General features: G+C 38.2%; 1 protein-coding gene across 1 annotated transcript in view; it reads left to right on the top strand.

Moving 5' to 3' along the window:
- The window catches only part of INO80C (INO80 complex subunit C), a 30,151-nt gene extending 12,866 nt beyond the window's left edge, over window positions 1-17,285 (top strand). The window contains exons 2-5 of the mRNA XM_084203510.1: window positions 7,312-7,422; window positions 10,337-10,448; window positions 12,140-12,207; window positions 16,571-17,285. Of these exons, the coding sequence (XP_084059636.1) occupies window positions 7,312-7,422; window positions 10,337-10,448; window positions 12,140-12,207; window positions 16,571-16,702 (423 nt within the window). The 3' untranslated portion in view covers window positions 16,703-17,285. The remainder of the gene's footprint in view (window positions 1-7,311; window positions 7,423-10,336; window positions 10,449-12,139; window positions 12,208-16,570) is intronic.
- The last annotated feature ends 779 nt before the right edge of the window (window positions 17,286-18,064 follow it).

The following is an 18,064-nucleotide window of genomic DNA, read 5'->3' as shown; positions in this document are numbered from 1 at the left end:
AAATTTTAGTCATATGTTTGAGTTAATTTACACAGTTGATTAACTTTTGATGCTCAGTGGAAATACTCAGCAAGTCAGAGGGAAAGAACCACTGCTTTAGGAAAGGCAGGTTTTGTAAGTCTTGTACAGGTAAGTAGTATGTGACTCAAAAATCCTCTGGGAAATGATTAGAAAAAGTGCATTTAGTGTTACATGTACTTGGAATTGTAAATTATATCTATTATAACAGTCCAGCAATCTCATTTCAAACTTTGTGCTGTTGTATTTGTTTTAACAACCCTCTTTCAGCTTTCTTTATAAGTGAAAACAGCAGTAGCATTTGAGGACAATGTGGTAATTTAGGCAAAAATATTTTTGTTGTCAGGCCTTTGGGATATTTACTTGTGATGTTGGTGGAAGCAGAAACCTATGCCAGGATCTTTGTCTTTTAAGATGAGTTGACAGTGATGAAACCCACTGATTTGGATGGATTTACTCCCAATTTAGACTGTATACACAAATGACTTGCCAACCATAGTAGCTGCTTGAAATTGAGGACAAGGACCTGTACCATACTTAATAGCTGGATACTACTCAGATTTCAGTGGTTTTTAAGTAAATTCAGTGTTTCAGTGACCTGTGGAACAGAATTTGCTGTGAATGTACAAGATTAGGGTTTTTTTTTTCCTTCTTGGCATTTGAACATTTTCAAGCTGAACTATTTTTTGTCCTATGCCCAAAATAAGGTAGGACCCTCTGTGAAGGGAGAACGTTCCTAAAATACTAGCATGCACCCAAATGCTGAGAGAGAAAAGAATGGGGAAGTTGCACTGGGCTTCATTTTAATGAGTGGAAAGGAAGAGGGAAAAAGGTTTTCCTGCTGAATCCAAGAACTAGTAAAATGCAACCAGATGAGGAAGACATGTTTATATGTCTTACTGAAAAGGTCTTTCCAGCAAACCCTTCTGTCGCAGATGTGGAGGGAGTTAATCATCAGTCCTGCATTGTTTCTGAGTCTTCAGTAAGTTTGCTTTCAGAAATGTAGCATGGTTATATTGTTGGCAATGAGAAATTTTTTAACCATCATTTTAACTTGAGCTTAAACACATCTAATTCTGACACCTTTCTCACTGAATTATTCCCAGTAATGTAAAGAGCTGCATTTTTGTCTGCCAGAGGGTACGTGTTCAAGTTTTAATGGCCCCTGTCATGTCATCATACAAAGTTAAATGATTTAAATATTCAGAATGTGCAAGAGCCTGGGCCAGCCTTTTTATAGTGAGAGCTAATATATTAATCAAACAGCTTAATATATGTTCCAGTATGAGCAGTATTAGCTGGCACTCCGTTAAATAGCTGACATTCAGGTTCTACTCCCAGTTTTAAAAAGTCTGCTCATATCATTGCTGCTGTCATCTAGTGACATTCGTGCTCTGTTTCCACATGGCCTTCTCACTCACTGTAATTGTCTGCTAGTGAAAATACAGGTATTATCCATCGATTTTATAAATTACCATTTTCTTCCTTGGCTGCATGCCACAGCTCTTGTCAGAATATCACAGAACTTACACACAACTAAAAGCCAAGTAAGTTGCCACAAGTTGGATATTGGTTCTTTGGAAGTAACCTACTACAGGAATAATTAGACATGCACCATTATTGAAGCTGAGTTAAAGAAACATTGTTGTAGTATTGTGATTATGAAAATCAGCTGCCAAAAGAAGGAAAAAGAAATTTAGACTATTTATTGAATTTCATATAGAAAGGTTGAAGGCAAGTGGGTTCCTCAGTAAACTAGGTGCTTGGGGCCAGACCCCTCTAATTACTTTGTTTTCGATGGTGACAAACAACACTCTCATCGTGACTATAACATAAACCCAGCATTTCAGAAATACTGAATGCAGAAAAAAAACCAAACCAAAATCCAACATGTGCAATCACCTTCATCTACAATTCCTGTACTCAATGTATTGTCAAAGCTAACAAATTAATGATCTGCAGAAAACAGAAAGAATCGATGTTTTCAGTATTGTTTTTGCATCCTTAAATTAGAAACTCCCTTTCCAATTCTCATAGAATTTATTTATGCATTTAAGTTTTGATTTACCAACACACTGTTCAGTTACTTTTTGGTTTTAATTTTTTTTTTAGCATGTAAAACTGTTAACACCTAGTGAAACTGGACACTGATGGTCATAGTATACCTTCAGTGATGTGCAAATCCATTTTTTTTTCTAAGCCATGACATGCGTGGTATGCAGTGACGGGATGCCAGAAATGCGTGTATTTACACATTGACTTTATATTTCATATTTTCATGGGTTTTTTAATACATAGTAAAATCCTATTAGTCTAAAATAATAAAAAAAATGTTATAGAATATAATCTGAGAGCAAATAGGTAAGAAATTTTACTTCAGTATATATCAGCTATTCTGATATACAGTGAAGCTGTGCAATTTTAATTCTTGCTGGGGGAATTAAAAAAAACAAAATTATGCATGAAACAAGCACTTTCATAATAAGCTAATTTCACCTAATATTTAGCGTCATTGCAGACACCCATCCCAAACCCCACAATGCTGATTCCACCTAGAAATAGCCAAAACAAAGAAATCAGCTTCCATGGTCTACAAGGTTTGGTTTTCCTCTCTAAATAAAACCAGACAGATGGCTCAGTTTTTGGAAATCATGTGAAAACATCTGTGGTAGGGAATTTGGAACAAAATATATACAAAAAATTAATAGATCTACCAAAACCTAATACTGAAAGTAGTATGTGAATAGGCAGCCTCCCAGTGTGTTTCCTCCCAGTACAGACAGTATATACAGCAGAGTCCAAACTAGGCTCATTCCTGGGGGTTTGGCTTTACTCTAAAGAAACCAGTGGAAAGGTAGCAAAGCTTAGGTCAGGTCTCTTCCCCAGACTTGGCTGCTTGTAAAACAAACTTATTACGACTCCCAAGTGTTTGCTGCAGGTTTTCAGTCTCTCTCAAATTTTTGCTACCAAGTCCTCTGCCATCTTCCTCCCTTGGGCGACTGTCACCCAGTTCTAGGACATAACAGGGAGGGCATTGTCCCACCCAGCAGGGATGCTCTGAATACTCGATAGATGGTCTTGTGAAAAGAACTGCAAAATAGAAGCTCATCCCCTCACTATTTCTCTTGTCTATCCTAGGAGGGATAGAGGTTGCCAACTTGCCATACTGTGGTTGTAGTTAAAATTCAGCTGCAGCACATAAACACAACTTTACAGAGGGAATAAAATTGCACAAGTGCTCCTGTAAGAAGTATTTGACCTGCTGCCTATGACTTTTAATACATGCCATTCCAGTCAAGGTTGTTCAATGCCTGGGGATACTGGGAGGAGAAGGAGAAAAACAGAGAAGGGTAACATGAGAAGTGCAACATGGACTTCAGTGGGGATTAATAGCCACAGAAAGAGGTGCTGGGAGAGGATGAGTTACTGATAGTTACTGATGACTTAGCTGCGGTCTTTATTGCAGTGTTTTTATCCTTATTTGAGGTAAAACTAGCATAAGCATGTTCAGCTGTACTGACATCACATCTTCATTTTTTCCATGCAGGTGTAGCCTGTAAACGTAAAGCACTCCAAAATCTTTGTTGCTATGATCTTCAACAGACTATGGAGAAAAACATACTGCTTAGTGACTAACTTAGCAGAAATTCCCTGTAGCCCTAGTTACATAAACTACCATTTAAAAGACACAATTTAGTTATAAAGTGCACGTTAAAAGCTGCTCTCTCCTTGAAGTGTATATTGAATTTCCCATAAAGATTGTTTACAAGATCTGTTAAAAAGAAACTTTAAAGAAGCTTTTGAGCATTTCAGCCCATGGTTGCACCATCTTTTTAGCCCCAAAGCAAAGCATTTGGGATTATCCCAGGAGTCTGGGGGTGAGGAAGTTAGGTAAGAGAGTGGCTCGGTAGGGAAAATGTGCTGGGGATGGGCTGCGGACTGGACAGGAAGGGGAAGCTGCCCCACACGTGACTGGGGGTTACAGCACACATTGAGCAGAGCGTGTTCCCTGGTGACAGACACTTCCTCACTGTGCTCACGCCACCACCGTCACTTCACAGGACTACAAAGGGCATTTGAATTCTTCCTGTTTGTTTGTCCCGGCACATGACAGTGAAGGATGAACTGCCTTCCAATCTAAACCACCAAGAGAACAAGCACATTTGGGAGAGATTTGTTCAACTGATATTAAAAGTTAAATATTACCTTTACTGTGCAGTAATTGTTCACTGAGGAATCTCTTTTCAGGCTGTAAGTAACGGTTTGTATTATCACTGTATTATTCACTTTCAGGAAATATGGGTTTTGCAGAACAAAGGTAGATCCATATCCCCTGCCATTAAAAAACTTTCAGAAAACAAACCTGAAAAATTACATAAAGTTTCCCATGCTTTAAATCCTGATGTTTAAAACATAGGCCAGAGAGATTTGTAGATTTTATAGGCACTTGCAGTTTGTGGCTATAAAGCTGCAAAGGATATCAGCAGAGACTTCTGCAGGCAGCACAGGAAGAGCTTTTCAAAGCTCTGTACTGCCAGAGTTCACGCCTCTGTGCAATAGCACATTATTCGGGAAGCAGTGCTTCTGCTCAACTCTTTAATGTTTTTCCAGAAAGAGAAGCACATTAGCTGAGCATCTCTCTGCCATGGTCCCGTTGCTAAAAATCAGAGTTTTTGTACAAGCAGTGCTGAGTGAGGGAACTGGCATGCCTCTGCAGTATGGCTTTATCTCAGTTCCCAGCATTTAACTGGAATCATAATACTCAGTCTTATTTGCTTCCCAGTCTGTCACAGGGCTCTGAAATCATGGTATCAGCTGCATGCCTCAGTGATATAAAAACTGCTTTACAGCCCTGCATCCTTTGCCTTGGACAGGAAACTGCTGGTCTCAAATTGTCCATGACAGATCCAGAGGCTACTGCTGACATTATGTCTCACTGGCACCAGAGGATGACTTGGGTGATCCCATGAACCTGATGCCTTCATGAGCAACAAACCCAAAAAGCAGCAGTTGCTGCTCTAGATCGTGCTGCCTCTGCCACCATGCAAGGGATACTGGCACCAACAAAATCAAGATCTGTCCCATAATGAGAACTAGCCTGACTCTTAGCATCTCTAATACCTGAAATCCCTTAGGAGGTGGTATGGAAAAGAAATTACAGTAAATATTTACATTCAGGAATTGTCCTGCCAGGAACAATTCCTTACTTTCCTTCCCACTGTACCAGCAAGATGAGCGCTGAATCCAGACAGAGAAAAACACTGAAGACAGTGAGGGTAGTATGTAAGTCTATCCAGCTGCAGAAATTACAGACTATATGTATAAGGAAGTTTCTTTCTCTTTACTATTTAACTATTTCTATTTGCTGAGTCTCAAAGTACTAGTTACTATTTTGAGTTATTGTTGAAATACTACTCAAAGCCTGTTTCATAGAAACCAGAATACTTACGAGAAGATCACTGAAGGGGCAAAAGTGATAAAGTAATTATCTGTAGAACGGGGTTTAAAACCAACCAGATGGTACCAAATAAAAGGCAAGAATGCTTTGAAGAATAAATCTGAGTGCTGATTCTTCTACTTAAGAGAATTTACACTGATAATGAGCAGTATCAGAGATAATGAATTCATGAAAAATAATCTCGTATTTCAAGTTTTGTCATTCTCAAAGCTGACTAATGTTTGCTGCTGAAATCTGAAGTGCTGGAAGCATGAATGTACAAGTATATGCTTTGAAACCTAGGAACTCAGTGTATGAAGCCACTTTACTCAGGATTGATGAAGATATTTTTCTCTGCTCACTGCCACATAATATACATGTTTCTAAACATCCATCTGCATTTGTTCTGTTTCTCTGACAGTCACTGCCTTTTAATGTTTTCTGTCCTCAATGGAAGAATCGAGTTTAAGCTACAGGCTTCAGTGTTGCTTCTGCTGATGTTATTATTGCCTTATCTCCTGTAATATGGACTTACAGAGGACTGTGTTGTTTTGAAAACAGATTATTTCTATTCATATTTTTGTTTTAGTAAGGCACTAGAAACATTTCTTTTTTACTTTATACTTCCAATATTTAAGACCTCTCTTTGCTATGTTGAAAATAGGCACTGTAGAATGACTGAAGTATTTCCCCGAAGAAGAGTTCAACTTGCCTGGTCCCAAATCCTGTAATTACTTTTGCATGTATTAAAAGTAAAAACACTTCCCTTGTAGTCACATGGAGAAAGATATGCTGAATCATGGCCTTTGCTCTCTATAGCCCAGTTTGTAGAGGTGTTCCCGATAAGCCACAAATAATAGCAGTCTCTTTTTTCATACTTAAATGAGTATTGTATCAACACAAAATGTTTTTACAGGAAAACACTTTTTTCCCCTAAGTATTATCTCTCTAAACATAACATGAAAGAACATTCTAACCATCCACTTAGTAAATACTGACTTAGCTTTTAGCTAAGCTTTTACTCCAAGTAAAAAAAAAAAAAAAAAATTAAGGTATGAATTCCTGTTGACTAAACTACCAAACTCAGTGGCAAAATTTGCACTAACTTTGGGTTAGATGAGGATTTGAAATAAACATTTATGTGTGTAGCTTGGGCTAGTTCTGGTAATGTGGAGCCTTATAGGTCACTAAAAAATTTTTAAAAACCCATAAACTCAGCCGTGCAGAATTATCAGAAATTGCTTAGACTGCTTAGACACAACTTTTTTAGGTTTCCAGTCACACACCTTTTCTGACTGCTCTCCCTGCTAAATAAATAAAAAACCATAAAGGAAACAAGAAAACACTAACTAGCACCCATGTAGATTTTGTGAAGCTTGCATATAAAAATAATATATAATAAAATACTTTTTCTGTCCTTGCTCAAGCACAGCTGGCACCGAGGATGAAGAATAAAATGATTAATCCATTTTTCTTTAGAAAGTTGATGACAAGCCTTTTTATAAATTTTATATATTCCTGTTAAGGCTTTATACAGAACATTCTAAAACAGTGTGCATTTCTGCTGTTTTGGGTTGCACATACTGTCTTGCACTTTATAAAGTGCAATAAACCCCATGCAGTTTTTACTCAGTGGGCTTTGGCCACTCTATTCCCCTCCTTCCTTTTGTGTGTCAGTTGTAAATTGATTGAGAAATCCTCTATTTCATGCTTCCCCACTCTTGGCATACAACATCTTTGGATTCAAAAGAGATAGGAAAGCTAAAAAGGCAGCAGATAGGTAGTACAGCAGATGCCTCCATCTCCAGTTAAGCTTGCTGAGAGTAACAAGCAGTAAGACTGTATTTTTTCTGCAGAGTGCAGGTGGAGAGGCTGTGAGTGAAAATAAACTTCTGAACACAGACTCCAGCACAGGATCAGTGGATACTACTACCAAGCCGTTACCATTTAAAGACCCAAACTTCATCGTAAGTATATTATTTTAACAATTTGAAATTTCAAACTTTTCCCATGAAAGACTTACTAGGATTCTATTTAACCATGTTCCTAGTGTAAATATTAAGAAAATAAGCTTAGTAGCCAAATAAAAGGTTGACAATTTTTAAGAAATTCACCTCAATCCATGTAATACCACAGTCTAAAGTGCACACTGTATTATAGCATGAGAATGGAACTAGTCCAGAGGCAGAACTGTTCCATTAAATTCTGGAACAGAGTGAGAAAACCTGTTAGGTGCAGGTAAGTGTGGAAGTTTTATGATATGGTATCTCACAAACTACCACAGCTAGAGAAGAACAATTAATACTATGAATGTATGAATCCCATGTCCCAGTTCCAAGTTAAGGCAGGCTGCAAAGCAGTTCAGCTAGAAATTAGCCAGAGAGTCATTAGCAAATGGCATTTTGCTCTTCTTCTGGTCCCTGAAACTCTTAACAGATTTGTGGTGTCTTCTTCCAATCATAGCTAGATTTAGAACCAAAATGCTCTGTGCTCCCTAGAAGTCTGGCCTGCCAGCATTCAGTCATGTAAACACTGACAGCTGATAAAATGCAGGCTCCTAACACTCTGAGGGTTAAACTAGGAGTGAAGGTGAAGAAGATTAAATTAGTAATGCTGGGTTTATTTTTTGATATCTTTTTATCTTGCTGTGCCAAGGCCAACTCATTGGCACACTGTACAAATGCTTTCTAGACAAGCAAACCTCTCAGACTGCTGGTCCTAAGCCAGTACTTAGAAAGAAGGATTTTATCCCAGATTTCACTCTGCATGAACAAGATACAATATCCCACAGCACATAAGGAGTAATCGGGCAACGCACAGCTCACTAAGCACAGGTTTGGCAGGGGATATGAAATTAATCTCTGACATGTGAGTTGCTCTACATCTGCTTTGCAGACAACTTCAGTCATGAGAGGGGCATTCAAACAACCATATACTTTCCTCACTAATCCTCCAGCAAGCACCAGCATCTTTGAAAAGTGGGGCTTACTGCAAAAGCTCCTTTTGTACCCAGAGGCATCCCATGTAGCTTCCACATAGGATTTAAATATCTATGAAGCCCTGAGCTGATCCTTCAGTTCTTAGAGGGATGTCACCATTTCCAAAGAGGCAATACTAATGTCTTCATGCTTGAAATAATAATGAATGTACAGGGTCTTTGGCAACTGCTGCAGAAATAATAGGCAGTTATAATAAAACCCATGAAATTGTCCCCTCCAATACAGTAACTAATTTGAGAAGAAATGCATTACTTGTTAATCAGCATTGGTATGACCTGGCAGCAACAATTTGGATGGATTTTTGCATCTTTCCAGCCTAATTTGCCTTAAAAGGAAGAAAATAAATCAAACTGTGTCTCTCTCTCGTATGTATGCCTAAGTTTGAACCATTAGTTTACTGCAGAGGATAGACTTAAGAGAACAGAAGGAGGAAGAAATTACCTTTTCCTAAACTTTCTGATTGGAATTTACATCCTTTGACAATGGGTGAGGCAAAAAAGATTTTTTGACACTTGTGTAGAGCAATAGATGCTGTAGAGCAGTAGCTCCACCTGTCCTAGCTTCAGCTTTCTCTGAACTTTGTTTGGTTCATACGTGCTTGGCAGTCATTGCCTTTTCATTGTAAGTGTGTGAGGTGATGCTCAGCCCCATTTTTAGGAGGCATAAGTTCATAAAAAACGAGGTTGGTTTTGAGAATACTGAACAAAAAATCATCTTGGAGTGATTTTGGGGAAAATTCATGCAATGAATTTGAATTAGTGGTGTGGAAGTACATGTAGTTTCATCTCATGCTGTAGCAGTCTCTATTATGCAACAATCTTTAGATGACTAAGGTGTTACCCTAAGAGCAAATATTTGCTTCTGTCTTTTAAATCAGATATCCATCACCAAAAGCCAGTATACCATCAGCTCGTGAGCATCTTTTCTGAATATATCTTATGTCTACAAGAAAAGCTTTCTCATTGAGTCCTTCCTCCTGTCATCCTCATCAATTTAAGTGGTTAATTTAAAAACATTCAAATCAAAAGTGTGTTTATGGAACTTCGCTGAGTTTCAATGAGACTCATGGGGCAAGTAGTAATTATTAGCAGAAATAGCAGCTTCTCAATTGTAAGAATATTTTCTTTTTCTAAAGTTAAGCTGTAAATCTGTGTCCTTTGATCATTTAGAAGTAGTACAGTATGTTGTGCAGCTTCTGTCTCTGGAGGGACATAAATAAATTACTCCGTAGCAATCACATTTGATAACTGCATCTGCCATTATAGTACCTGTGGCAAGCCTTCCATTAGTGTTCCTTTCAAACTGCAAAATTGTCTTGGCAGCCAACATTCTATTTATTATTCCTTTTCTATTATTCTGTCTTCTAGCCTTTGAAAGAAAAATAAAATTTCCAGAAAGTTTCTCAGTATTTATTACATTTTGCAAGATCAGTTGTGTTTTCTGCAGTCACCAATAATTTGTAAAAGAGCTACACCTGTAATATGCCATAAAAAGGAGAGAGAAAATTTAGCTGTATAATCACAATTTTAGAAACAACTTCATAGTAATAACTTCTAATGCAATAGGAAGTACATACAGAATCCTGTAATCTCAGGCTAAGCCTAACCACATTGATTTTCTATTTCCATGTAAAAAACAGATTTTAATTTCCTTCAGTTAATGGGAAACATAGAAGCTTTGACACAGTCCAAAAAGCTTTGTTTTTGCTTGCAGCCAAGATTAAAGTGTACAGCATGGTAGCCTGCTGATGGAATAAGTGAGAATAACAATTGGTTCATGACAAGATGAGACATATCAGAAAGACTATGAAATAGAAGTGTCATGCTCTGAAAGAATATTCTTTATTTATTTTTTTCTCTAAACACCATATTTTTAATTCTAGCACTCCGGCATTGGTGGAGCAGCAGCTGGCAAGAAGAACAGAACATGGAAGAACCTAAAACAAATTCTTGCTTCTGAAAGGGCATTGCCATGGCAACTAAATGATCCTAGCTGTAAGCTGCTTAGATGCTTTGCATGTATTTATAAATAATAGAATCCACACAAATAACTTTCTTTAAAACTAACCTAAATTATTTCATCAGTGCATGCAGTATCCTGCTTGGACAGCATCCAGTGATGCATTTAAGATTTCTCCAATCACACTCATCAGCCCTACGTGGAAAGTAGGCGGAAGCAAATAGTTTGGAGTATCATAGCAAAGTTCAAATACATTTGGGGGGAGAGTTGAATAAGGAAAAAATATTTACCCAAACCAAGTCAGAAACCCTTATTCCCATGAGATTTTTGTCACCTTTTCACTGGTTAGGCACCTCTTCCTCTGTGTACAGTCCAGAGGTCTTTTGGTGGGTGGCTGCTGCTTGATTAGCTATATTTGAGTACTTTTCAAATAGTTTCTGCTAAGCCACATACCTGCAGTAGCTTAGACCTCAGCCCAAGCTTCCTATCCAGCTCCTTATCCTAGATTCTTGGGAGATTTAAATCCTACATCCTCTCTTTAGTGCAGCACAGCTGAAACTACACTATTAGCAGTGCTGATTAGCAGTCCTAGCTGGTTACATCCACGGGAGCAGAGTTACAGCAGTGGTCTTAATCTAGATACTCTTCAAGTCTGCTTGTAAAGTAGTATACTATTGAACCTAGCTGCTGGCAGAATGCAATCCTCAGATTTTATTTAGGCAAGTAGAGGCATTTCAAAACTGAGAATATGTATACACTTTTTGTCAGACTTGGTGCTTTATCCAAAAATAGCTTGCCGTTTTTTTGAAGTGTTTTAGATGCAACTGTTACAGAAAAATGCAGACTACTGTGTGTTCCTGGCCATTGTAACTGACAATCTGCTGATGTTGCTATTTCTACTATGGTCTGTTTGCAACCAGACATTTACAGTATTTTTTATAAGAAGGAGGGAAAAGAAATTCAGTTTCATATTTAAAACCAGCTGTCTGTGGCATTAGGGTCCTTTGAATTATGAGATGGAGGGTTAGAAATTTGATATGGATGGAGTGTTTGAATTGAACATAGCATCTGAATAAATTGCAAAGGAGATCAGGAAAGAGGAAAGAAATCATTCAGTTACAAGATATTTTTGTAAACATCCAAAATTGATGATTTAACTACTTAAGCATACCAACTATATCTTTAAAAATGTTTATGAATGATAATTGCTATCTAAAGGACACCAAAGAACAGCAATTTCCAACCCTCAGTTTAAACATTCAGACAATTTTCTAGGTCATTGACTGGCTTAAAGTGGTACATGCTTAAAGATTTAACTGATTTAAAAGATTACTTTGCTTTTCTGGATTATAGTATTTCAGAGCTGCAATCTTGAGCAATGTTTCACGGTCTTAACATACAGTATGCATTTGATAATGGTTATTCTTTGCACGTGACTGACTGCAAGGGAATTCATTAAGACTTGGAAGAAATGGACACATTTCAAATGTCTCTGGCATTTTCCTTTTGGGGAGGGCAGTTCTGCTTGCTGAACTCTATTAATAGATGAGCAGGATCAGGCTGTGATTTACATGCTAACAGGCTAAATGTTTTCGGAGGTGATTCTGCTTCATATTTCTTTGCCTTAGTGTTGCTAGTTAATAGAGACCTCAGAGAGTAGGTTAATGCTATAGAATATATATATATATATATGAGACACTGAGTTTATGCCTTTGTTTCTCTCTAGATTTTAATATTGATGCTCCTCCTTCTTTTAAACCGGCTAAGAAATACTCAGACATCTCAGGACTTCCTGTAAGTATTTCTTTTCCCCTCAAAATTGACATCTCACCTTCCACAATGAAATAGTGCTGGTGCCTTGTTTTGTAAAAGATGTATATGCAGAAGTTCCTATTCAGAATTGGGCCTAATAATTATCCAGTCATTTATGACCAAACCCCAAATACTTGTCGCTACATCACAAAATCCTTAGGTTGTTAATAGATGTCAGGACAGATTAAATACCTTGTCCAGCCAAGTAACTCCTATGACACCTCTTTCTCACCTGTAGATTCTACACTGGTGCCCATGATTTCTAATTCTTAAGATAGCTTCAGGGAATGCTGGTAGTCCACAGTCTCCATTACTGTTGATTTTGCCAAGGTATACCCACACTAACTGAAACTTTCCATTCTGTTTGCCTGATGTAGATTTATTTCATTGTATCTTGTAGAGGAAGTTTTAAAAAGATGGCTCAGTAATTTTCAATAATGAGATTAGGCAAAATTTTATTGTTTGTCCTCTTTTCCACCAGGTTAAAAAAACCCCAACCTTGTTATCACTTCTCTCAAACTTTGCCTCAAACAAATCAGCCTGAAACAGACACTTGGCATAGACTGTTGAGAATTTCAGATACCCCTATGCTTCAGAGCTGGAAGTTGGAGTTTGGCAGATGTATAGCCTGTGTGTCACAGATGGGCTCTTTTACGTGTTTTTGTTAAAGAAAGAGGGGAAAGGGGAAAAAACAAAACCCAAACCACATTTGACTTAGATACGGTTTGCATATGCTCCAGAAAGACTTGGTAGTTAGAATTTGGTGTCTGAATTCCCCAAAGATTCTGTTGACACAAAACAGGAGTAAAGTCATTGAATTCTGCCCAACAAAAATTTTGTATCTCCTGTTGAAACCGTTCCTATGTTACATGAATAATTTTACTTAGAACAAAACAGGTATGAGTAACAGAATATTTTTTCACTTTTCACCTTCAAATGCCAGTGATTTATTTTGCAGAAGTCTGTGCATTTCTTGCAATTGAAATGAATGGGAATGTTGTATTTTGGAAAAAAAATGCTTAAGTAATAGTTACACTTAATAGGTACAATAGTGAAAACTTTGTAATATCAAAGAGCCTTGCACAGAATTTCTGTGTCACTTCCCTCAGTTTAAACTGTTTCTTACCCATAGGGCACTAGCACACCTTCACAGGCTCGATATCACCTCCTGGAGATGTGCTTAAAGGTACATATTTGTTATGCTGATGCAGGTTAGCATACCACCTTGCATTCTGTGCACTGAATTAGGCAAAAAGTCCTATTAGGACAGAAAATGGCTGAGCACTTAACTAAGGGCTGCCTTTTAGTGGATACTTAGTGTAAGGCATCAAAGAATAGCTATAGCTCCAACTGTAATCCTGCACATCCTAGCATTTGATCTTGATTTGGTAGCATATATTTTCTTAGACTTTAGTTTTTAAGTAACACATTTAAATGAGGCACCTAGGAGGTGGAATGTGTCCAGCCTGTGCCTCTGAATGTGGTTTGGAAAGGGAGTGAGTTGCTCAAATAAAGGCTGATAACCCTTGGTGTTCAAGAGGGAGTGGAAAAGCAACATCTCCCTCACAGATGAACTGGCAGACAGCAAATGGAAGAGAATGCTCACAAACTCAGGGAAGGTAATTCCCTCCAGCCAGGCAGGCTCCTACCCCATCTCCAAGGAATGAGATAATGCTTTCCAGCACTAACCTTTGATGTATTTCAAAACTAATCAGTCATTGCACCTATAGTAAGCTGATGATGCAGGGTATAGATGAGAGTGGAGACCACATTCCTACCAGAGAGACGTCAGTTAAACCTTGGGCAATTCTCTCAGTTCTTCAGCTTTTCTTTACCAGCACCTCTTTTCCATCAGTGATTTAGGTATTGCAACTATTCTAGCTTAGTATAGATACTCTCTATACAAATCCATTCAGTGCTGCTTTTGTTTTCTTTTCTTCTCTTTCCACTTTTTTTCCCTTAATTTTCCATCCTCTAATTGCATTGTGAGTCAAGTTTCCTATTTTACCTGGCCTGCAAGGTTTCTCCAGACTATGATATAATTACCACATTTAAAAAACCCCTTTTGTTATTAAAATAGCTGAGACAGTGTGTCCTTTAAATTGCTAGGCTAGAAATGTTTCATAAGAAGCACTAAATATGCTTTCAAGATCATGTCCTAGTAGGAGCATATGTGGGACAATAGAATATTATAGAAATGTAGTATTAGAAAAATGCCCCTGTATTTTCTGTGTAAAATATAAAAGCATTTGTGTAAGAATATATTTTCTGTGGGAATGCTGGATTCCTCTTGGAGGGGGGGGGAAGAAGAATTCCTTAGCATTACCTATTTAGGGAAGAATTAAATTATCTACTAGGTACAAAAAGAGAAGTGTATTAAAACATTCTCAATCAGCATACTTGCTCTTAGATTAGATGCCACAATTAAATTCTACTGATCCCCTTCTCTTTCTGTGTGTAGCACAAATGGAATTAAATTTACCAATGCTCTCAGCAGAGCAGCCAATTTATATTTGTAAGGCAGCCTAGAATTCTAAAGCTATTATATACTGTATTGACACTGCAAAATAAACCTATTATTTCCAAACTTGCAAAATGAGTATTTAGATATTTTAGCATTCAAAGCAGAGTAATTTATTGTAAAGCAGATTTAAAAAAACAAACCCAAACCTTCAATGTTTCTATTTCTCTTCCTTTTCTGAAAATGGATCAGACCTGTTACTATAGAAACAGACTGAGATACCTAGTTTATTGTATTTTAAGAGCATGTCTCCATGGCCTTTGACTTAGTTTTTAAACATGACAGAGTTTTTTATTTGGAAATTCATCTTAATTTAATATTCTAATCTCTAATTATTGCTGGAGTATTGGTAAAGTTTATTTCAAGCTGAAGCCATGGCATAAATGGCTGGTTACAGTACATTTGTGTCTGCAAACAGTACAGCCCAATACATAATACCAGAACAGTCAAGAGCTGCCATAATATTTTAAACCTAGATCAGTGCACAATACAAATTGCAGATATTGCTTGGTTACTCTATTACAGAATTATGCACATTTGAAAAACAGTCTAATTGCTTAGCTTTTTCTTATATGAGGCCAAATGTAAAGAGTGAAATAAAAGTAAATTTATACCTGCTGTATAAATTTATACCTCCTAATGTTCTAACTTTGCCATTTGTTTGAAACTTAATTGATGGCTGAAGCTGTTAGCTGACTACATTTAATTAATCTGGCAGCATTTCTTTGTAAAGAAAACAAAGCTACAAATAACACTAAATTTTCTAAGTCACATCAGACCAAATGATTGGCTGGATTGTTACCATGGTCAACAGGTGCTTTCCAACATAAAAATGTAGAGAGCTCTGCACGATAACTGTGTGGCATGGGGGAGTACTCCAGCTCTTCCTGGCCTTTCCTGTTTTTAGTATCAATGTCTTCAGGAATCTCAACTGCCTGTGCCTTGCAGCCTGCCACCAACTCGTGCTAAATAAAAGCACAGAAGACACTTTTGGAGCCTTGGCAGGCGCTTGGTGATCCAGTGACGAAGAGGCAGGGGTTGTCCTGGAGGCTGAGTGGGGAGAGGCAATGCCCTGATGCCTGCCTTCTCCCAGTGCAGCCTCCTGGCCTACCCCCGAGCTCAGCCGAGCTCCAGGTTTCTGTAGCAACAAGGAAGGGGAGAGGATAGAAGGAAACTGGCACCGCTCCCAGGCACCCAGGGTCCAAATATAGCAGAGGATAGGAGCGTAGCCCAGGGTGAGCTGGCCAGGCTGCTATCCTGAAAGCAGGCATCTGGAGCAAGCCACAGTGCCGGGTTCAAACCTCTTATCAGTTCAGTCACAGAACCATAAGCTGAGACTCCCTAGCTTTAACAACCACTTTAAAGTAAAATAAAAGCTAAGTTGTATGCAGCAAGAGAAAGGCAGCCCAAAGCTATCAGAGCACCCATAATTCAGCCTCTTTGTGGGTAATTTATTGGCAACAGCCTGACTCTTTGGAAAGCTGCCTTGAGAGAGACTGCACAAGGCACAGAGTTGCTAGGGTGAGTTTAGAGAGTTGAGGAATTTCTTTTGCGCTGTGTTTTATAGGAAGCTTACTTCAGCCCTCTGTTATGTTTAACGCATTTCTAATCTGATTTTATAGGGGGTCTGTTAACTTCTCGTAAGATATCACATGAGAAGAAAGAAAAAAAGACTTGTGGCCACAGGGTAGACCAGCAGTGCAGCAGTGCTGTTACTAGGAAGAGAAACTCACTGCTTTGTGGTCCTGTAATTAAGGTACTTATTTTACTATTATGGTTAGAAATTTTCTTTGAATCATGTCTCTACCATTGTTTCTTTTTCAGGCAAATTACACAGATCCACAGAGCAAGCTAAGATTTAGTACTATTGAAGAATTTGCCTATATTCGGATGCTCCCTTCAGATGTGGTTACAGGATACCTGGCTCTAAGGAAAGCAACAAGTATTGTTTCATGAACAGACTAAATATTCTTGTAAATTGCTTGTAAACAGTGCTCATTTGGAGTATCATGATGGAAACTGACTGTGGGACTGAGATTCTTTAAAACTATCCATGGATTTTTACATCTGGAAGTAGTTGATGAGACAGGCATTTGATGAACATATGGATTTAATTTTCACAAATGCTGATATTTGTTAGTTTGCCAATTTGTTAGCAATTTAGTTTGGTGAACTGAATAACTTAGACCGTAAGGATATGTATCTGTACTAAAATGTCTCATGTACTATAATTTATATTAATCTCTGAAAAGACAGGATTTCATTTCCACCCTGTATATTTTATGTACTACCGTGGCTCAGAAGAAACTGTCATTTGATTTAAGGAAAAGGTAACAAGATATCCAAATGTCTAAACCTGCCTTACCAGATGTGCTTGCCACTTGGCTATGAAGTTGTCCCATCTGTAAAATGAAGCTAAAATACCCAGCAAGTGCTGCTGTTGTGGTGACTTCTCAGGGTTCTGTAGCACTGTGGAAATTTGTGAAGACACAAATGTTTGTATTTAATTAATTGCCAACATAAATAAAGTTGGACTCAAACTTGCTTGTAAAATACATTGCTTGTTACATGTTCATCTGTGAACGTGTGTAACAGGATCCAGTCAAATCACTGTGTAACTCTTAATCATGACACTTTGCAGTCTTTGAGTGCTTCATTTCACAGCCTAAATATTCTTCTACCTTTCCTAGTGATTACAGTATTTGTGTTAATTAGTATGAAGAAAGTTCTAATTTCCCAGTGTTTAAAAAAGAAAGCTAAGAAGCAGGAGTTCCATTCTCCATTGGCATTCTGACACCCAGATTGCCTTCAGCAAGGCAAGACCTTCTACACTGAGCTTAGCACCATGAGAAACCAAAGGAATACTTGAGAGCAACAGAACATTGTCATACTTTAGAAGGAGACTGAAAGAAAGTTTGGACTCTTACTGGGGGGATGGCTGACAGGTACATGCCAACACACCAGCATAAGAATGGCCATGACTTCCTGAAACTAAGTCTAGGGGCAAAGGGGCAGAGGGTTTTCTGCCCATTCTTTCTTTCTGTCCTCTTTCTTATGACAAACTACTGTCTTCCCACTTCTGAGTCTTTGTGCCAGCCTTAAACTCTTGCTAGGTTGAAATCTGGACTTCAGGCTCAGCTGTTCCTAGCTCCCAGTTACACAGCCTTCACTCCCACAGTCTATCAACAGTCCTGTAGTGGTGGCTCTAGAGTTGGCTGCCACACAAGTTACCACTTGCTGTGGGAATGCTCTTTTCCCACGTGCAGAACTGCCAAGTGGAACACTCGTGCCATAGTTAGTCTTGGACTCCCCAGGTCC

The sequence above is a fragment of the Fringilla coelebs genome, assembly GCF_963513975.1.
Source record: "Fringilla coelebs genome assembly, chromosome: 1".
In the NCBI taxonomy this organism is placed as follows: domain Eukaryota; kingdom Metazoa; phylum Chordata; class Aves; order Passeriformes; family Fringillidae; genus Fringilla; species Fringilla coelebs.
Note: the sequence above shows the minus strand (reverse complement) of the source record. Positions and strands in the feature narration are given on the sequence as shown.